The sequence below is a fragment of the Mustela nivalis genome (genome assembly GCF_964662115.1).
Source record: "Mustela nivalis genome assembly, chromosome: 11".
Classification (NCBI taxonomy): Eukaryota; Metazoa; Chordata; class Mammalia; order Carnivora; family Mustelidae; genus Mustela; species Mustela nivalis.
In genome coordinates, this window is record NC_139030.1 from 26,078,938 (window position 1) to 26,102,020 (window position 23,083).

General features: G+C 35.7%; 1 protein-coding gene across 1 annotated transcript in view; it reads right to left on the reverse strand.

Moving 5' to 3' along the window:
* LRP1B (LDL receptor related protein 1B) overlaps window positions 1–23,083 on the reverse strand; it is a 1,916,825-nt gene that overhangs the window by 823,956 nt on the left and 1,069,786 nt on the right. Inside the window, exons 8-9 of the mRNA XM_082690181.1 lie at window positions 4,759–4,981; window positions 1,314–1,485 (exon numbers count right to left, since the gene is read on the reverse strand). Coding sequence (XP_082546307.1) covers window positions 1,314–1,485; window positions 4,759–4,981 — 395 coding nt within the window. The remainder of the gene's footprint in view (window positions 1–1,313; window positions 1,486–4,758; window positions 4,982–23,083) is intronic.

Sequence of the window (23,083 nt, forward strand, 5' to 3'; positions counted from 1 at the left end):
TAATGCTTCCTGAGGACTCCTCATCTCAATAAAAGTGTAAGGAGAAGGTTCTAGAATTATCTCTAGGGCCCTACTTATTAGAGTCCTCCTTTGTTTCTCCAGCATCATTCTTCTACCTGTTTTTCCCTTTTTCATTCTGCTTTAGACACACAGGTCTCCTTGCTATTCCTTGAAAAATCTAAGCATGTTCTTCTGTATGGGTTTTCTGTTTGCTGATCTCTTTACCTGCCATGGCTGAGCCTTACTTCTTCAATTATTTCAAGTCTTCATTTAATTTCATTATTTCAGTGGGTCTTCCTCTGAACATTCAATATGAAATTTCAAACCACCCTAAAACCTGAGACTTCCTCTATGCTTTATTTTTCTCTATAGCACTCCTAATCTTCTAAAATAATAATAATTTACTTGATCATTTTAAAATTATGTTTTCTCTGCTGGGATGCAAATCTCATATAAGCAAGAATTTTTCAGCTCTTTTATTCACTGCTGTGTCTATACAATAATGCCTATACAATAGTTTCTGATACACAGTAAATGGTCAATGAATAACTGACAAATAAATAAATCTTAACACCAAACTCTAATAAGGTTACTTACAGAACTCCAAATTTAAATGTACTGTAAACAGATTTGTGAAAATACATTGTCTCAACTAAATCTATGTTAATATTTCAATAATTCTAAAGTAGTTTCAATTTGAAGCACAAAAAAAGGATGAAAATTTGGGGTTGGTTATTCTTGTATGTCACATTATTCTATATATAATTGAACATAAATTGTATTGATGAACAAGGATCACTAACTTACTCTGCAAAAATAACTAGTTTGTGTCTTTAAGAAATAATTAGAAACATTACAACCTCTCATTAAAAGTTATTTTTTAAATTAAATTGTATCAAAGAATAACTAGGGTAAGTTAAGAGATCAAAATGACTGCAATAAAACTGGGTAGATACTGTAAGAGTCACCTGATTTGAAATGTCTTCCAAAATGATACCAAAAACAAACAAACAAAAAAAAAAAACTTTAGCATCTTAGCATCTGTCTACACACATTATGATTGAAAGCTCTTTCCTGAATCTAAATCTAGCCATCATTTCAATTCTGTGGTTGTAGAAACAATTCACTAGGAACTGAACAATTTGTCATTTAGACTTGTGCAGGGAGTGCTATTCCATTTTATCAAGCAGACATGTACACTTTTGCTATCAAAAGAATTTATGACTCACCCACCTTAATTCCATACAAAGTACAAGGACCATAGCCCATTCAGCCCACCATTTTAAAGGCAATGAAGAAGTCTTGTGTCTTACCTGTTGGTTGACTTCTTTTTTGATAAATTCGGATTCCTCGAGCATTTTCCATTTTAATTAATGAATGAATATCTGTGCCATTAAATCGGTTTATCCTTATGATATTGAAGTTATCAGAATTGGTTGCATATAAATAGTCTTCAAACACAGTTATGCCATAAAGATGTCTGACCTATATGGAGGGGCAAAAATAACTATGATTTTTAATTAAGCTGCTTTCAACTTGAAAGAAAAACTGATTGCTATTTACTACTGTGGGAGAATTCCCATAGTCGAGAGTCACACACATATCATCATTTATTTTCTCTCAAAGAATTAAACATTTCACTAATTTAAATTTTTTCTCTGAAAAGAAAACATTATGCAGTAGTAGATAAAGCAGTTCCAAATGTGTGGAGAATTTTATTCATGGTTCATTAAGAAAACATGTTTAGTAGCTACTTTTCAAAGGCAAGTGAGAACAAAACTTCCAAGCATACTCCATAAGACGCTTATGGCAGTGTTATATAAAATTTGAGATTTTTTTATGGACTGCTTGTTCATATAGTCAGGAGATACAAAATCTAAAGTATAGCTCTGGCTATGTAAAGACTGATGAGAAAACACCTTTAAAATTTATAAGTTCAAAATATATATATATATATATATATATATATATATATATATATATAAAATCCCACTTTTTTTTAAACATTTTATTTATTTATTTGACAGAGAGAGATCACAAGCAGGCAGAGAGACAGACAGAGAGAGAGGGAGAAGCAGGCTCCCCCCGAGCAGAGAGCCCGATGCGGGACTCAATCCCAGGACCCTGGGATCATGACCTGAGCAGAAGGCGGAGGCTTTAACCCACTGAGCCACCCAGGCACCCCTTAAATCCCACTTTTTTAAGCCACTAGTTACATTTAGATGAATACTTGTCCCAGAATGGCAAATAATAAATAATGAAACTATGTATTTGGAATAATTTTTTTTAAAAAAGACAGCACTTTACTCAGAAATCACATGTTTCTAAAGCCTATTCATACTGAAAATGTAACTAATGGCACTTGAACAATATAACTCTCCTAGGCAGAGGTCCAGGGAATTGAGTGGAGGGATGGACATCTTGCAGTCATGGCAAGTTTTGAGTAAAGCAGAGGAAGATTGAGTTGGCTCATTTTCTCATACATGCTAAGTACAATGCTTTTTCCTCCTATTATAGTTAATTTAAAATGTTTCTGTGTCAGGGTGGGGTGGGGTTATAATTTGATTTGCTGTAGAGATTCTGTTGGAAAAATCTTTCACAATTCTTTGGCATTATATGGTACTTTTAGTATAGATTTGTAGTTAAGAGAATTTGAAAAAGTATGTACGGTTTGATTGTGGGAATTTATTTTTTTTTAGTATTTTATTTATTTATTTGAGAGAGGGAGGGAGAGAGAGAGCAAGGTGGGGGGAGGAGCAGAGGAGGAAGGTGAAGCGAATCCCACTAACCAAGGAGCCAGACTGGGGGCTCATCCCAGGACCTTGATCATGACCTAAGCCAAAAGCAGACACTTAACCAATTGAGAAATGTAAGATAGGAATTAATGAGGAGCCCAAAATAAAACCCAAATAATGTTTTCCAGCGTAAGGGTCATTCCCCAGTGTGTGTGTGTGTGTGTGTGTGTGTGTGTGAGTGGGAGTGTGAGTGTGTGTGCATGCACAGGTGCATGTGCCAGAGACAAGGGGTGGGGGTGTCATGTGTTCATTTACTAATATCATTTGCACATAAGCTGAAATCATATTCCCTAGATAAATCCAAACCCAAATTTGACTTGAGCAAAACTGTTTCCTTATAAAAATTGCAAGTAAACTCAATTTTTCCATCACAATTAATCTCATGCCTGTTTTGCCCAAAGTTTGGAGCCAATCATCTGGGAGTGTGGTTGTGGCATACCTACATTGCTCTTTACATAATCGCCAATCCACACCCAAGAGGGAAAAGCACAGCCACAGAAGGGACAATTGGGCAGGGAAGAAAAGATGTTCACACAGTAAAGATGAAATTGTACTCAATGTCCCTGTTCCTTCCTTCAGAAGAGACTGTTTTCCATAAAGTAAGTACACTGTTGCCTGCTCTGCTACTCCTGACACAGGCGGGAGGATTTAGAGTTGTGGCTAGACCATTCTGCCTACAGCCCAGATATTTAGAAAAAAAACGTATCTGTGTTGGATGACTTAGTGGCCCAGTAAGCATATGTTTAGGGAATCATAAAAAAAAAAAAAAAAAAAAAAAAAGAAAGAAAAAAAAAAGAAAGAAAAGAAACGAAAAAAATGAACAATTGAAAACCAAAAATTAGAAAACTTTTTTAAAGTAATCAGGAGGAAAATTATTTGAATTTTTATCCTCGTTTCAAAGTTTAGAGTTTTAATTACATGTAGGTAAAAAGATGACCTATCATAATCATTTTAGAGATTAGATCCTCTAAAAGTCATAACTAAGGCTTTTCAAAGAAATTAAGTTTTTTAGGCAAAAGAATGAAAGATATAACTGGCCTCATCTCTAATATTGCAAACCTTTATTTATTTATTTATTTATTTATTTATATTCCCAGCTTGGTGCATTTGTTTGTCTGTCAAAGAAGGAAAAAGAATTTTTGTTAAAACTGATTAGAAAGGGAAGGTAACTTTAAGGGATCATTACAGAATACTTTTATCTTGAATTGCAAAAGAAAGAAAAGGGATTCACATATTTCGTCTCCATAGAATAAGAATCTCACAAGAAATTAGTGCAGTCACTGAGGTAAAATTGAATTTGAGAAAGTACATTAGCATAAGCTTATTTCTACTTAGAGATCTCCTTTAAGTGTCTATTGAGTGTTATCTGCAAAACCTTGTAATTCAGTAAGGCAAAAACTATACAGATGGGAAAGATCTTGACCTCTGTGACTTTCACAGAATTCTCATTCTAAGAAGCACTTGAATATATCAAAAGGCAAAATTTAGTTCAACCTTTGAAAATAATAAAACTATTTTTCTGAGCAGTCATTTGCTTTTGTTAGCACAGTATCTCCAAGGCCACATGGGATAGAGGATAGTATAGCTCCTTATAAATAAACTATTTAAATTAGATTTTAGTAAGTTTTATTTTTAATAGGTCAAAACATCTGTCTTATCCTAATTCTTTTCTTGCAAGTGTGGGACTTTTGCTTTTGCTTATTGTTTTTATTTTATTTTTGTTGCCTTTTGTTTTGTGTGCTTTGCTTTTAATAGAGCAAAGGAGGAAGTCAGAGGCATTATGGAATGCACTGTGAAAAGAACATTCTCCCATATTGGAAATACATCACAATCTTTACGACCCTTTGCAGCTTGACTTCATAAGAAATTTTCAACATTCCAATTCAAATTTTAGGTCTTCTTGCTAGTATGACGCCATTCATTTTATCACCTTAGCTGCATTTTCTAACAAAATTGTACTTACTTGTCTGCCTTGAATGATAGTATGTCTGTTTTTTCCTTGATAGTCCACCACTTCCACACAGTCCAAGTAAAGATCTACCCAGTAAACCAATTTGTTGACTAGGTCTAGTGCCAGTGCAGCTGGCTGCTCTGTCTTTGAATCAATTATCCTTGTTCTGTTCAGCCCATCCATGTCACATCGCTCCACTTTGGCCACATTCCCGTAGTCAGTAAAGAAAAGTTTTCTGTTGAAAGAAAACTAAATGTTAAAGGGGGGGGAGCATATTCAATACAACCATCTGTAAAAAACAGAACTTTTCCTTCTAATTTATTTCAGTGGTTACATCTGTTAGCTTCCCATAACCATTTCCATATAATATCACTCATAAACAGAGAAATCTGCTAATGAATATTGCAGGGCATAAGGGAGCAGGTTAACCAACAACTGTAAAATTTCCCCAAAATGGATGATTATGGTGGGTTTATTATTGTATTAGGGGAAATGTTTCTTTAAGCCTCATAGAGCTGATACACAGACACCACAGGAATGCACGCAGCCCATTTGGTATAAGCTTTGGAAGTGAGCCAAGTCACCAGCCCAGGGCACGTGAGCTATCAGGCTTTATCTTCAACCTGCTTTTCAAATTGCCTAGTAATGTCTGTCTCTTATAAAAGCCATTATGTGGAGCTCAATGATGCTATGAGTGGTAGAGAATAGCAAACCTGGAATGGAATTAAGCAGATGGAAAAGCAAATGTGGTGTTTGTAGAAAAGGAAATAAAACATAAATAATCCCCCCAAAACCAATCCCAAATTCTCCCAAATATTCCCAAACCACAAAATTTCATAAAGCAAATGCAGGCCATTACTCCTCATTTTCTCTTTATTTGAAAGAACAAACTAAAAAGCAATGTTGACCTCCAAGACAAAAAATAATCCTTCCGTGAAACACTAATAGTGTCTATCAAAGGTTTAAATACCTCCCAACACCTCAGTGTCTAATGTTTGATTAGTATTCACTATGTTTAGTAAACACAAATCAATTTCAGTTAACCTGACAATATTTTAACAAGATTACCTACTCAGGAGACTAAATTACCTTTGTAAATAGAAGACTATCTTACCTTGACTTAAATACAATTTCAAGAATAATCTGATTTACAGTGACTGAGAAATATTAAGATTACCTAGAGTATAGAATATTTGATTTTACAAACTTGGTGAATTAGTTTTTAGTTACTTTTCTCAACATCCTTGCATTATCTAACAGTATGGGGTATATTTCAAACTAAACAGTATTATTTAAACTGTAATTTAGCTCCTTCTCCTGCAGGAGGTTTTGACTAATTTTTAAACATTAATGCATACTGTTCTGTAACAGTATAAGCCAGATTTTATTCTGAGAAGATATTTTCCTAAATATTCTTGAAAGACCGATTTATCACAGTAAGTTAAAAATTATCTCCAAGTAACTTTCTATTCAGGTGAAGAACTTTTCTATTTTAGTAAAAAATAAGTAAAAGGGCATAAGGTGCCACATTTTATTGTTATGCTTGACAAACTTCTGCCCCTATGTACTCACTTGCACTTGCTCTCTCTCTTTTCCTGCTTTCATCTTATATCCTCTTTCATCACTTCAAATCAATTTGCACATAGCTATCCCAAGTTAAATTATTACAAGGAGTACCTAGTTTTCCTATTTCTTACCGTAGAACACTACACACTATTCCTGCTATATGAAGCTCTCTTTTTCATTCTATAAAAAATGTCTCTCCTTTTCTAGTTTCCTTTTCTGACTGGCCTGTTTCACAGAGCTATAGACATGCTGATCCAAGGGTAGGTTTGGAAATAAAGAGTTGGAGGCTCTGGCACACTATGGATAATGTGATATGTATAGACTAGGCATAGTGATATAAAGCAGGTGATTGTGCCAAGTACATGATGTTGAAGAGGAAAGATGAGTCTGGAGTTGGGGACTACCCAGAAGTCATTTTGAGATGACTTAATTACATGTAATCCCAAAAGGGAAAAAAGAGAAGTGTGCCAAGTCCAGAACCATGGAGAATGAAACCAAATAAAAATCAGAGGCTGTGGTCAGAGAGATTACAGACTTTCTAGAAGTCTAAGGGAGAGAAGTTCCAGAATAAAAGACTAGAGTGGTTGGCTGGGTCAATCATTTCACAAAAATAATTCAGATTAAGAATATGTTGAATTCGGCATTTGTTAAAATACCAATAATTTTGAGAAGTTGCTTTGAGAAGTTTAGTTATGGAGGAAGAGTGAACCAGCTGATGATGAAAGCGGTCAGGGAAAATATGATTTATTTTTCTAAGATTTTCAGTAATATTGATCTATTGCAGGAATGATGAAAGTGATTCTCATATTATTCCAGGTCATAATAAAACTGGTTGAGGTAATGCTCTGAGTAAGATTCAGTCAAAATATAGGGGGGAAAGTATAAATATATGACTTATCAAAGTACCCCTGTTTTAATGAAGAGTAAAATCAAAAGAATAGGAGGACTTTGGGTATGTGAAGAAGAAATAGTAAAGAGCTAGAACTGTAAAGAATGTATTATCTTTGTAACCCCAACACACAGTAAAACAAACAAACTAGTGCCCAGTAGAGACATCAAAGATGTTCCTTATACCAAATTGGTCCTTCTCAAAGTTCAGAACACTGACTATGATGAGTTCTGTTCACTTATAATTGAAATGCAAGAAATGGAAGTGTTCACCAGGATAATAGCACTGATACCATAAAAACTGTAAGCAGCAAGTACCCATAGTCACATGGTTATATGCATTTTTTGAATTTACTTGTTTTAATAATTTTTACTCTTAGTTTAAAATCTCCTACTACTGTTACAGAGAAAAGCTTCACTTTTAGGGCATTCTTTAATTGAGGCACAGTTGTATTGTGATTGAAAACAAAAGTTAAGGTTTCTGTCTGAAATCTAACTAAATTTCATCTGAGATACGGGTTGAAAAATCACTCTTTTCTTTCCTATAACATATTTGTCCAAATCCTAGAAAAGTAAATAGTACTTTGTGAACCCCACTATGTCACTGATCCGTACCTCTAAGACAGAAGAGGCGGATTATTTTTATTTTACAGAGGAAATAAGCTCAAAGTCCACATGATCAGCCATTACCAGAGCCATAGCTTGAATGTTTGTCATACCTTTGTTTTTAACTCATTATTTTAAAATAATTTCAAACTTACAGAAAAGTTATAAGAATAGTCGTGTGAATATCTACGACATTCACTCAGATTCATGAGTTGTTCATCTTTTGTCCCTCTGGCTATTTCTAGTCCTGCTAGTACTCAGGACAGGAAATTGCAAACATTATGACCTGCTACATCTAAACACTCCAGCCTGCATTTTCCTAAAAGCAAAGACCTTCTCTTGCATAACCACGGTACACCTATCAAAATCAATAATTTCAACACTGAAAAAAAAAATGTTAACACTGATACAATATATAGCTTTTATTCAAATTATGCTCATTGACCAATAATGTTCTATGTTGTCAAATTCCCCCCCCCTTTTTTTTTCTGATTAGAGTCTAATCCAGCATCGTATGTTGCATTTAATCATTCTTTTTTTCTCTAGGCTCTTCTAATTCGAATAGCTTTTCAGCCTTCCTTTGTTGTTCACAATGTGATTATTTCTGAAGGGTTAATGAGTTGTTTTAAAGAATATCTTCATGATGAATTTGCTTGATTTTTCTCATAATTTTATTATGTTATACCTTTTGAACTGAATTGCCATAGTTTTGTACTTTCTAGTAACTACTTCTGATCTTGGAAACTGGGTTAATCTATGCTCTACTCCAGAAAGTCCATAAAAAATGGAATTCTCCATAAAAAATGGTGGTAGTTTGGAGTCTCATTTACTTCATTTTATTCAGTATTTTTTGAACACTTAATTCTATTAATTTCTAGGTTCTCAGTTACCCTTTCACCATCTTCTCCTACCAGAAAACGAGTTGCTGATGCAGCTTCAAGTACAGCAGAGCCCCCAGTATAGTGCCATGATGAAGTTATGGTGGATAGAAGGGACCATTCCAAAATTTGTCTTATACCTCATTCCCTCAGGATTACAATAATGGTATTTTTTCTCTCTCTGTTCATTCCTGTGATATCAAATTTTTTTTATCTTATAGCATGAAAAAAATTAAATTGTGATTGCTCTTCTCTTGTCTGTCACTTATTTTTTGAATGGCATTCTACCTGATTCCCACTAACACAAAAATTTAAATTAAAATAAGACAATACTGCAACTACTAACTGTATTTCTATGACATATTTAACTATTAGTTCACAAAGGACAGCAATATTTCTATCAAATTGTCCTTTATTCATCCAGTTCATTGTTCTTCTGATTCAGCATCTGTAGTAGGTAGGAGTTTATCATGTTGGCTTCCTTATCTCATCAGATACGGGAAACTGATTTTATCTAACATCTTTGTTGGTTATATGAGTAGCCCTGTTTTACTATAGATATATAAGTTTTACTATAGATATATAAGTTTTATACAGTTGGAGATAGTAAGAAACTTTGAGTGTTGTTGGTAAACTTGCCTGACATAAATCAAAAGTTGCAAGGGGAACCCTCATAGACAGTGATAGAGCACTGTGCTTACAGAGTTATGGCTCCAATCATCCTTACACTTTAAAGCAAAGCAATTGTTATAGGTACTGACATTTTAAACATATATTTTATTTTCTTTAGCTGATAAAAATAAGACTTACTTTTGCCAGTGATATACATTTTAAATGATGCTTCTGCAGTTTTGTACTGACCAATAATGGACAAAGGGGAATTTAAACACATCAGAGTCCTCTCCATATCTTTTTAACTGCATAGTCAACCTTGGTTTTGTGTCATATTCTTACTCCTAATATTTTGGTAATAGCTTCATGATGAAATTCAGAAATTTTCAGAGTTCTTACAATGAAATTACCTACTATTCATTTTAACTGCTGAAAAATGAGATTACATAGCAAGTTTTAGTTTAAGGAGTTGATGAGATGGGAGCAAATAAACACATATTACCAGATTAAAACAAACAAACAAACAAAAACATTGTTCTCATTAAGTCCTAGGAAACCATCCATGTATATTAATCACATGTTAAAGTAGGTAACTGCATTTCTTCATATTTTAGCAAAATAATATGTATTTTCCTTGACAAGGATTATATTCGGAACTTTGTTTTTCAGTCATATTTTTAAAATAATTGTTACTCACTGGATGTGGTGAAAAAATAATGATACTGTTATGCTGAAAATAAATACATTTTAAAAAATTTTTTAAAAATAAAAAATAAAAATAATTGTTACTCAAATAATATCATAGTAATACAACTTTTTTCTTCCATTGTGTATACAAAAAATTGAAAGAGAAAGCAATTTTCCACATTATATAGAGTAATTTAAGTACATTCAGAACTAAAGTAGAAATATTAAATATTTAGCATTGTAATTCTAAAGTGCAATCGTAAATCTGAAAGAGTAATGAGTCTTTGGAGTAAAAGCTTTAAATTCAAATTCTATTAGCTCCTGCTACTTAAGGGATGTGGATGATAAACAAACTATTTTCTCTGCCTAGCCAAGACTGTTCAAGACAGTTATTTATTGATTTTTACTTGTTAAGGTTTTTGCTTTCATTGTTTGAAAAATCTCTCTCAAACTTGGTTTTTAGTTCATACATAAACACACAGAAATTAAACTTGACATACAGATTCTGGCTCTCTGCTGGCTACTCTATATTCTGGAAACATTCCCACTAATGATTCCCCCAGAAGTATACATATATTAGACATGTCACTCAATGTGGCTGACCCATTTAACATCCTTATTTACCTCAACCTGCTCCACCCAGATAATGTTCCAGAGAGGGGCAGCTTTAGGTACCAATAGCATCCCTCTCCTTCCTGTTGACAGATAATTAGATCAATGAGGAGCATGCCATAGAAATGAAAACAAATTGTAGGTTTAGCTGAGTCACCAAGATCCTTTTTCTAAATATCTAAACCCAGAAATGTGAAGGCCACCTAGTGGCAGTTGTGCTAACATGGGCAAGAGGAACAGCTGGGGTGAGGATGGGGACAGGGGCAGTGAGAGAAGAGGAATATTGGAATGTGTACATAGAAGTGGGTGAGCCATGAGACAGAAAATCGGAATGAAATGAGCCCTGTAATCCTTGAGTGAGGAATTGGGCCCCACAGAGTCCATCTTTATTTCTTATCTTTAGTTGCATGAACATGTATGATTTTCCATATTATCTCAGGAAATCTCTGTATATTTGAGTTGGCTTTGGTGGGTTTCTATACTTAGAAGTTAAGAGCCATAAGAAACCACTACATTGTTTAATGTTCTATTTAGATCACTCTTGTCCTGAAGATATTGGACAATCAAATATCATACCACTTTTTATTTAGAGTTAACGTTAACTCTAAATAAAACAAATGGGAGAAGATATTTGTAAATGACATATCTAATAAGGGGTGAATATCCAAATATACAGAAAGACCTAATACACTAAGCACCAAAAAGAAATAGTCTGATCAAGATATGGACAAAGCAGTTGGCTAGATATTTTTCCAAAGAAGACATCTAGATGGCCAACAGACACAAGATGCTCAAAATCACTAATCATCAGGGAAATGCAAATCAAAACCACAATGAAATATCACTTCGCACCAATTAGAAAGGTTAGTGAAAATGACAAGAAATAACAAGTGTTGGAAAGACTGTGGAGAAAAGGGAACTCATGTTGGTGGGAACATAAATTGGTGCAACCACTGTAGAAACCAATATGGAGTTTTCTCAAAAAATTAAAAATGAAAATGCCGGGGCGCCTGGGTGGCTCAGTGGATTAAGCCGCTGCCTTCGGCTCAGGTCATGATCTCAGGGTCCTGGAGTCGAGTCCCGCATCGGGCTCTCTGCTCAGCAGGGAGCCTGCTTCCCTCTCTCTCTCTCTGGCTGCCTCTCTGTCTACTTGTGATTTCTCTCTGTCAAATAAATAAATCTTTAAAAAAAAAAATGAAAATGCCATATGATCCAGTAATTCCACTATTGGGTATTAAATGAATGAAAACACTAATTTGAAAAGGTATATGCACCCCCATGTTTATTGCAGTATTATTTAAAATAGTCAAGATATGGAAGCAACAGAAGTGTCCATCAACAGATGAATGAATAAAGATTATATATTATAATTTATAATATTACCTGGCCATAAAAAAGAATGAGATCTTGCCACTTCTGACAATAGGGGTAGACCGAGAGGGTATTATGGTAGGTGAAAGAAGTCAGAGAAAGACAAATACCATATGGTTTCATTCATATGTGGAATCTAATACAAAAACAAATGAACAAACAAAAACAGATTCTCTAATACAGAGACAAATTTATGGCTTCAGGAGGGGAGGTAGATGGGAGGGTGGGTAATATAGATAAAGGGGATTAAGAGGCACAAACTTCCTCCTAGAAAATAATTATATCATGGAGATGCAGCAGAAGGAATATAATCAATATTAAAATATATGGTAATAGATGATGACTGTATTTATAATCTTGGTGAGCATTCAGTAATGTACAGGATTGGTAAATCATTATGTTACACACTTGAAACTAATATAACATTGTATATTAATTATAAATAAATAAATAAAGCAATCATTTTATGACTTTTATATTTAATCCTCAAAAAACTCCCATCTTGACACTGGGTCACTTAAAAAAAAAAAATCAATCTTGCATAAATAGAAAACATCTGCAACCTTTCTTGCAACCTCCCATGAGAAGACAAAGAAGGATACTATTAATGAACAGCATTAAAAAAAAAAAAATCATCCTTCCGCGGTGCCTGGGTGGCTCAGTCAGTTAAGCATCTGCCTGCGGCTGAGGCCATGACCAGTCTCCTGGGATTGAGCCCCAGGTCAAGTTCCCCGCTCAGTGGAGGGCCTGCTTCTCCCTCTCCTCTGCCTCCTGCTCTGCTTACTTGTGCTCTCTATCTCTCTGTCAAATAAATAAATAAAATCATTTTTAAAAATCGCCTTTCATTTTTTAAAAAACTGAATATATACTCAAACCATAGATTTCCAAACGTTCTTCCCTAATTCCAGCTGGCTAAACTCTCTCACAAACTCAAATACAGCCAACGTCAATCTATACCTGACCCCAACACTGCCTTGAACTCATCTTTTTTTATGATTTTAACCAAATAATAAAAAATAAGAAACCTTAGTATCTTTGGCTTTCCTTCCATTTGTTTTCCATTTTCCATATTCTGAGAGACAAGATTCAACTCAGCAATTAATAAACCTACCATTGGAAAGAGGGAGTGGTTAAAAAAAGGTAAAGAGGGGGCCCTGGGTGGCTCCATTAGCTAGGCATCTGACTCTAGATTTCAGTTCAGGTCATGATCCTGAGATCAAGCCCAGCTTTCCACTCTGCACTGGGCTTGGAGCTTGCTTAAGATTCTTTCTCTTCTTTTTCTTCTGCCCAACCCCAACCCACTGGCACGCACATAATCTCTCTCTCTCTTGGGGTTTGGAGTGGGGGGAGAGAGAAAAATAGATCTGCACATTATTTTTTATTATTATTTTTCTCTTTGTCACATAGGTATTTCATCACTGCTTAACACACATTGGGACACAGTGGGGGAAAAAAAAAACAAAAACTTAATCATCTCTCTGGGTTGTCAGTGCCTGAGGGTAAAGTATTGACCCTATCAGGAAGAAAAAAGATGGTCCAAATTGACCTGCTTACTTGCATCACTTCCTCTATTCTCCAAGAAAAGAACCATGTGGTTTATGTTCATTCACTCATTCCTTCTACCCATGGCTCAACTGGACCTGTCACATCTAACTGCCTGGAAGATAATGACACATTTGGCTTCACATTTTCACCAACCAGCAGTCATTATTTTCAGACCATAATTGGAATTCTTAGAAACTCTTCTTTATCTAAGACAAACCTCATCTCTTCCTACCAAACCCCTTCTGATCTGCCCTCTGAAACTCTACTCCATGATCATAAATGCCCCAATATTCTAAGACTATACCCTTCATGTAGTTTCCAATGTTTTACCTTTACTGACTGAAACTTAGCACCTCCTGAGGTCATATTTCCCAGCAGTCATTGAAAACGTGGGCTCCTGGGGCACACGGGCGGCTCAGTCACTTAAGTGTCTGCCCTGGGCTCAGGTCAATATTCCAGGGCCCCTCTCCTCCCTGCTCATGCACTCTATCACTCACTATCTCACTCATTCTCTCACTCTCTATTATATTTATTTACAATAGATACTTTCTCACTACTATTGTATTTATTTATTAAATAAATAAATCATAACTATAAAAAAGGAGTTTAATTTAGAAGAAAGAAAAGAAGGAAAGAAAGAAAGGAAGGAAGGAAGGAAGGAAGGAAGGAAGGAAGGAAGAAAGAAAGAAAGAAAGAAAAGGAAATATGGGCCCCTAACAAGAACCTCAGGGGTAGATACAAAATCAGTGCCCTGACCCATTATTAATTCTAGATTATTATTTTCCTCTTATTTTGTAACACCTCCTGCTTTATTGAGAGTCTCATAAATCACATCCATCCTCAAAGAATCATCTGTCAACCTTCTGATTTTCTTTTAAAGATTTTATTTATTTATTTGACAGAGAGAGATCACAAGTAGGCAGAGAGGCAGGCAGAGAGAGAGAGGAGGAAGCAGGCTCCCTGCCGAGCAGAGAGCCCGATGCGGGACTCGATCCCGGGAACTCGAGATCATGACCTGAGCCGAAGGCAGCAGCTCAACCCACTGAGCCACCCAGGTGCCCAACCTTCTGATTTTTTTTAATCTAATTATTTTTATTTAAGAGTCAGTGCCCAGTTTTCTCTCTTTCTGACCACAACCAAACTAGGGAAGTATCTACAGGATAAATGGATCCCACAACTTTTCCCTTGCTTTCTTGACCTCCTCTCTGCATCTGACCTTTTATTTCCAGTACATTTCAACCACAAATTTCCATCATGATAAAAACTATATTGTTTGTCATCACCAGAAATTTTACCTTCACTGAAAGAGATACCCCTCCCCACCCCCAACACATACAAGAGCTTCTTATTCTTTCACTTGGCAGTGTTTTCTATCGTATTGTGCAGGTGCTCTCACTGCAATAACTCTTCGAGTTCATTGAGACATTGTCCCCGCTGACCCTCTCCATTCTCTGCCGTTCAGCCAACCTTCAAATTCTATTTCTCATTTCTTTCCCACTGTTCCCTGCCTTCTAATTCACCCCATTCCAGCCTACTCCACTCTCAGAGGATGATCTTTCCTCTTATTGGATAGAGAATTGAGAGCACATCAAAAAGCAACTCTGCTTTCTTACAGCCCCAGCTAAAACCCATCTGCATCTACATTAATTCTCTCCCACCTTCTCCTTTTGTAATGCATATGGAAGCCTCCTCTGGTCTTTGAATCCAATACAAAGTGAACAGGAACACATATACACATCCCATCTCCTCTGAAACTTGGCTTCAATAATTCCCACTTCTTTCTGCATTTTTAACCTCTCCTTTTCTACTAAATCTTACCTTTAACATATGAGCTTGCTCTACTATTTATCATCCTGAAACAAACCTTTTCTTTTAGCCTCGAAACACTCTCCATTTCTGGCCCTTTCTCTCTAGGCTTCATTTGCATCCAACCTTCTGCAAAGAATTTTTCATACAAGCTGAATGTTATTCCTCTCAATCATCCTTCTACCTCACTGATATCTCCTCCAACCCCACCATTCTATCATTCCACTTTTTTTTTAACCTACAGAGATTGCCAGTTACTTAACATGTATCTAAACCTCTCTCAGCCCTTTTTACTAACCTTTCTATAGCATTAGACCAAGTTAATCCCTTTCTTCCTTTTGATTTTTTTTTTTCTTTTAGCACTGTATTGGTATTCTTCCTTCTTTTTTTTTTTTTTTTAAAGATTTTATTTATTTATTTGACAGAGAGAAATTACAAGTACACTGAGAGGCAGGCAGAGAGAGAGAGAAGGAAGCAGGCTCCCTGCTGAGCAGAGAGCCCGATGCGGGACTCGATCCCAGGACCCTGAGATCATGACCTGAGCCGAAGGCAGTGGCTTAACCCACTGAGCCACCCAGCCGCCCCAAGGTATTCTTACTTCTTGATTGCTTTATCTTAGCTACCTTTTCCACTACCTCTTTCTGTATCCTGGCCAGGATTCTAAAACTGGAGGTTCCCAGGTTCAGATGTGGAATCCCTAAATTTTCTCATAAAGAAGTCTTTAAAGTTTCCATGATTTTCATTAATATTATAATAACTCTTTTATATTCTAACCTGTCTTCTGAGATTCTAACTCATAAATACAGTTGCCTTTTTGATATTTGCATTGAAATTCTTTGAGGCATCTTAAATGTAACATATCCAGTAGTAAATTCTTGTTCTTTCTTACAAAATTTATCCCCTCATTTTGTTTTGATGAATACTGTCACTTTTTACCCAATCACTCATTCCAGAAATCAGGAATTTATCCTCTGTAACTTCTACCTTATCTTTTACATCTAGTTCATCACCACATCCTAACACTGGTAGCTTCAAAATATATCTCAAATCCCATATTTATTTAGTTCTGTTTCTCTTTTCTAAACCCAGTCACCATCATCTCTTGCCTGGGGACTTATAACTCATCTCTGTTTCTTATTTCTTTAAAACCACTCTCCTCATTGATGCCAAAGGAATCTTATTAAGATGAAAAGGGGATAATGTATAATAAAACCCTTCTATAGCTGTTAATAGCAGTCAGCATAAAACCTCATATTCCTAACATTACCAACAATGGTGAGCATGATCTAGTCTCTGCCTATCTCTCCAGCATCATCTACGGGTATACTTCCCTACTTCTAATACCTTGGCCCTCTAGTGGTATACTTCTATACTTCTAACACTTTGGCCATGTTTCAGTTTCTTGAATAAACCGTTTTATCTTCCATTCTGCACTTCACATATCCTGTCCCCCAGTCTGGAAAGTAATTCAGGCCATGGTATCTCAATCTTGACTTTAGATTTCAACCTACATGTCAATTCCTGTTGGGGGGGAGGGGGGCAGGGGAACCTTTCCTACCTTTCCAATATTAGTTAGGTCCATCTGATATAATTTCATGTCATTCTGTATTTTTTACAATGTTCTTCTTTATTTTACTTGCATAAAAGATACAGCACACACACACACACACACGGTATGTTTAAGATCTGTTTACTAAGTAGACTATAAACTCCTAGAAGACAAAGGACATATCTGCTTTTGTCGGGAGCCAGTATAGGAGGCCTACTATAAGAGCTGTAAGGGACTGAATATGATTGGCTGTTCATTTAGGTCCACTCACGCGGGAGGTGTATGAGCACTGCATTCTGATTGGTTAACACTGCCTGCATAAAAACCCATGCACCCGGGGTTAGAGGAGGAGGAAGAAAAAAGCGATTAATAAAAAAGGTTCGCGGCTGCATGAGTCTCTGAGTCGTTCTTGCTGGCGAGAGCGACATGCTTTATTCAGTATTGCATGCTCAGGACCTCATCATGTGTCTGTCCATTCATTCATTTTCTTCCTTCTTTTTTTTCCTTTCCTTCCTTTTTCCCCTCCTTCCTTCCCTCCTTCTTCCTTCTCACTCTCCCTCTCTTCTCTCTCCTTCTCTCTCTCTCTCTCTCCCTCCCCCCTCCAAACACACACTCACAAAGGCTTTGGACTGACTTTGTCCTATTGGATCAATAAAATCTATAACTCAGACTTGAAATTGGACTAAAGGGGGAAAAATATGGATAAGGCCGTTCTAGCTTAGGGAAATAAATACATTTTCCACATTATCCAGCACAGCCCAATGGAATTCTACTTGGAACCCAAATCATTAGCTAACAATAAATCATTGTTGTCTTAGTTTGATTACACTATCTTTTTTTTTTTTTAAGATTTTATTTATTTATTTGACAGAGAGAGATTACAAGTAGGCAGAGAGGCAGGCAGAGAGAGAGAGAGGAGGAAGCAGGCTCTTTGCTGAGCAGAGAGCCCGATGCGGGACTCGATCCCAGGACCCTGAGATCATGACCTGAGCCAAAGGCAGCAGTTTAGCCCACTGAGCCACCCAGGCGCCCAATTACACTATCTTTTTTTATATATAGCTCCCTTTAGAGAATTTGTAGGCATTAGTGATGGGTTCATGGTAAGACTTGGTTTCCCAGTGCCTGGCCAATTTTCATTTTTAATGGCATCTCCTCAGCATTCCTTTCTACTTAAATACAGATACCAGATTATAACAATACTTAGCTGTATTCCTAAGAGGGTCAGACGACCTGTATCTAGTATCTAGCAAAAACTTGCTACTTTGTTTACTTTAAAGTAGGATATTTAATACAACCAATGAGAATTTTAAGAATACTGCCACCCATGAGTAGGCTGGTTTGAAAGTACTAAGAGATTAGACAAGAATATATTAGTTTGGTAGTTACACATTAGTACAGGGGCTGAGGATGGAAAAGAGAAGAAAGTTCAGAAATATTTTGGGATCTTAGTCAATAGGACTTGATAATTAATTGACTGGGAACAAGGTGAATAGAGAGTAGCCTTCTAGTATAACAACTTTCATAAAATATATTTCTTAAGTATATTGTGACTTCAGATTTCTCTCAGAAAGTCTAAGTCTACCTGTCTTATAAGATCTCAAGGTACCATTCCATTTAATATGAAGAATGGATTTTATAGTCTAGGTATATTAACTTCATGACCAAGGGCAATGCTATTTTAGGAGTCCTTCAAGGGTCAGTTTACAGGATGTCAATATCCAAAGGCTCATGCTCAATATACTTGATTCATGTGGAACAGTAAGATATTTGCAGTAATATATTAGATGTCAAGAAGTTGCTCTTTGAGATATGCAGAGGTGTATAACCTAATTTCTTCATTAAGGAAGTCCTATTGGTTTATGAAGACATTTTTCTGAGCTGAAATAACACAGATGGTTGTCTCAGAAGTGACTAAGGTAAGTATCCATGAAGTTGTGGACTGCTGAACAAATCTGGTCCATTGCTATGCTAATTGCCAGTTAACTGAACTGTCAATTTCTATTTTAAATTCTTACTAAGTGGGGGGAAAACAGTATGTAGAAAAATGAAATTTTACAGCACAGTTTTCTTGTATATTATTTGTTATTTATACTTGTACACATCTCAGTTTGCCGTTGGAATAGATTGTGTAATAATACTGTAATGATGATAAACTCATATGGTTATACAGATAAAATAGCAGTGTAAAGAGAATAAAGATTTCTTTGATGTTCACTTTCCTAGCTGTGAAGGAAAGATGTACTTAGAAAAAAAATAAGGCAAAATTCTGTAAATCAATAACTTCTTCATAAGTGATGTTATCCAAATCTCTTGGTTTAGTTTTAAGCAGAAATGAAGGATCAAGCTTAGGCTGCATGTACGTAAGACTGCAGAAGACGAGGGAAGCTAGTGAAGGGAATTGACTGTCCCCACTGAGTTAGAAAAACAACTATTTTTATAATTGTGAGCTGCCCCTACACCAGAGTTTCTTGACTGGGCTGAGCTTCAGGGGTTCCTTCAACAATCAGTGTGTAAGGATGTACAAATTGGCAGCTATGCTAGTAAATACTGCATTACTTATAGTACTACAGGTGCACTTTTTTTTTTTTTTGACAAGAGAATTAATATTAAAAAAAGTGAATACTTGACTTCTAAGCTTTACTGGATACAATAATCACCTGGGGAGCTTCCTGAAATCTCTAATTCCTATAATCAGTGTGGAGCAAATTTGGGCAATATCTAAAAGAAAAGTGATCCAGCAATCTCTATTCCAGAAATTTATCTTGACGAGACATATTCACAAATAAGAGACAATGAAGGCACTAAGTTATCCCCATAACTTTATTAGTAATAGCAAAATATTGAAAATATGCCTGTATCTACTCCTCCCTTCCCTTCCCTAATCATTCTTTCTTTTCAGAAATATTAAGTGAGCATCTACTATGTTGAAGGTTCTGGTAATACAATAGGGAATTCCTATGTCCCTCTGGAGGGAATAGGAATCAAGATCATTGAAGATAAATGTACTTTACAATTTATGAATACTCAGGAAAAGTTGGTAGTGTAGCTCTGCTGATTGTTAGAAGGCCTTCTAACAAGCTCTTGTTAGTGTCATAGTCAAAATATTAAAAATAGTAGGCTATTCAATAATGGTAATCTTGTCGCAATCTCAGTAATTTCTTACATGGAGGCCATTCAGTTTTTCAGAGAAGAGGTTATTTGAATCACATCTGTGTTAGAATTTTAAGTTGCTGTTTGCTCCTCCTTCTCCATGTCTTTTTTCTTCAAATATCAGTGCCTATGATTGATATTCAGCTTCGCCTGTCTATTTAACAAGACAGTCTCCCTTGATTCAATTCAGTTCTGACCTAGGTGTTACCGTGAAGATGTTTTGTGTATCTGATTAACATATATAATCAGCTAAATTTAACAAAGGACATTATTTCCTATAATCTGGGTGCATTTATTCTACTCAATTGAATAGCTTTAAGAGCAGAACCAAAGTCTCCATGAGGAAGAATATCTACCTGTGGATACTACTAGCAGCTTTGCCCAAGACTTTCAGCCTGCCCTTTCTAAGACTGCCTGTCCTAAGCATTTTCATCTACCACATATCAATACTTGTAAGAAATCTATACATATTCATGAATCTTGCTGGTTCTATTTTTCTGGTGGAACTCTGACTGGTACAGTGCCCAAAAATTATTTAGAAGAATACTTCTCCATTTAATAAGAATTTAAAACAGATATTTGACAGTTCAGATTACTCGCAATTAGCATAATAATGGACCAGATTTGTTTAGTGAACCAAATGGAGAAAACACAGGTCCTGAGGAACTATTTTGAAGCCCTAAATCTGGCCATGCCAAAATCAGTATTCCTTGATTTATTTAGTGATCTGAGTCACTGAATTTCTCTTTTTACTTAAACTGACTTGAACAGAGTTTTCTACCATTTGTAACTGGAAAATTCTTAGGTGATAAATATCCATGGTTAAGACAAATGGTGACTGGAACAGCTATCATTACTACAGAAAGAGAAATAGAAGTCAAATGTTCTACTGACAAATGCTGCTTATGAAAATCAGCAATTTAAAAGACAAATATAAATTACTATAAGGTAGTTTTACTTGTTCCGAAAAGTTATTTGAGTAATCAATATGTCAGAAAATTCAGAAGTCTAAAAAAAAAATCTATAATTTCCTTTATAAATGTTCCCAGCATTTTGTTTACTTTGTTTTGCCAGAGTTAATAGCAAAAGTAAAAGGACAAATTTCATACTCCACTATGAAGAAGAGCCATGAAACTATTAGAAATGTAGGATTTCCATGTGCCAGCCAACCTGTTTCAATCTTTTTTTTTTTTTAAAGATTTTATTTATTTATTTGACAGAGAGAGATCACAAGTAGGCAGAGAGGCAGGCAGAGAGAGAGGAGGAAGCTCCCCGCTGAGCAGAGAGCCCGATGCGGGACTCGATCCCAGGACCCTGAGATCATGACCTGAGCCAAATGCAGCGGCTCAACCCACTGAGCCACCCAGGCGCCCCAACCTGTTTCAAATATGTGTATGTGTGTGTGTGTGTGTGTTTGTATTCAATTTATATGTTAATATATATACATTTCTTCTGTAGGATAAATTATCCAAATAACAATTTCTAGTTATTCACTATAATAGGGTTTTACTTATTTTGAATTAAATTGTGAGGCAAAAGTGTTTCTAAGTATTTATAAAAGAAAGATGAAAAGTGTACACTTGAATGAAAACAAGGTAGTGACCTAGTGGGCTAAGGCTTCAAGGCCTAATGCCCAATTGGCTGCCCAGGATATTCTAAATAAATTATATTATCCACCATGAACCTAATGAGCAGTCTCTGACATTGATATTCATCATAAAATATAGAATCCACAGTTGGGAAATTCAGTTTGGAGCATCTGTCCAGTTCATTATGTGTTTTTTTGTTTGTTGTTTATTTGTTTTGTAGAAAGAGGCTTTTGTCCTACAGGATTTAGCTCCTGCAGTGCATTGGCCCTTACCCTGCAGCACCTCCCACACCTGCCCCCTTTCCCTAGATTATTACACCAGCAGTGAGCAATTAACCATGAGGCATCCAATAAATTGGTTGCAATGTGTTAATCAGGTTCTAAGACTCAGATTTTTAAAATGTTGACACAGAAATCTCTAAGTGACTTTTGGCTTGACTAGACGCGTGAAGTCAGGGTATTGGTTAGCTATGTGGAGGCACGTAGGAGTGCAACAGAAAAGCCTGTCAGGAGAGAGGAATACCGATGACAGAGATAAAGATAAGATAGAGACAGAAAGGGCTGCAAGGCAAGAAAAAGAGAGGAAAGGAAGGAAGAGAAGCATAAAGCAACCATAAGGAAAGAAGTCTTCTCTCTTTGTTCATATATGATCTTAAATTTCTCACAGGAATGTGTTAAGGCTGCTTTTAAACTATTATGTTAAATAGTGGGTCTGCTAACCAGAGTTTAGGAATGATAAAGATTTACTTCAAGTGATGCTATCAAAAAAAGTAAGTGTATCAAATGAAAATGAATCTGAGCTAATGCTGCCCTCCATACACCATGGTCAAACTATCTTTTCCCCATCTTGGATTATAATAGAGACCTAGAGAGATAAATTGCTTTGCCCAAGAACATACAGAAAAAGTAATTAGAGGGTTTGGTTTAAAACTCCAGGTCTGTTCATTCATGGAAATGTGCTGTGCTCAATTTCCTCCCAATATTTCCCTGTTCTCCCATATAGTGTTATATGCTTATAAAACCACACATTCTTATAGTTCTAATTATATTGAATTTTAACTATCATTTATAAATATCAAAACAGGATTTGGATTTCCTACTTTGTTTTTTCAATTAGAAAGTAAAGGATCTGAAAGGATCTCTATAATATATAAAATATTTTCTGTGTCTGATAAACAAATGATAACAACACTGTACTTTTTAAGTTTTTCTGCTGTATTTGAACCATTGAAATAACTATAGGTAGAGCTCAAATGTGTTGAGAGACTGCTTAAGGCTAATGGATGTGTGTGCATTATTCATCACTTTTCCCATGTATGTAAATGGAGATGATAACATTCATATGTCAAGAGCTTCAAATCTCTCTGATATGAGGAATTCGAGAGGCAGGGCAGGGGTTGTAGGGGGTAGGGAAGGAAAAAAATGAAACAAAATGGATCGGGAGGGACACAAACCATAAGAAATTCTTTTTTTTTTTTT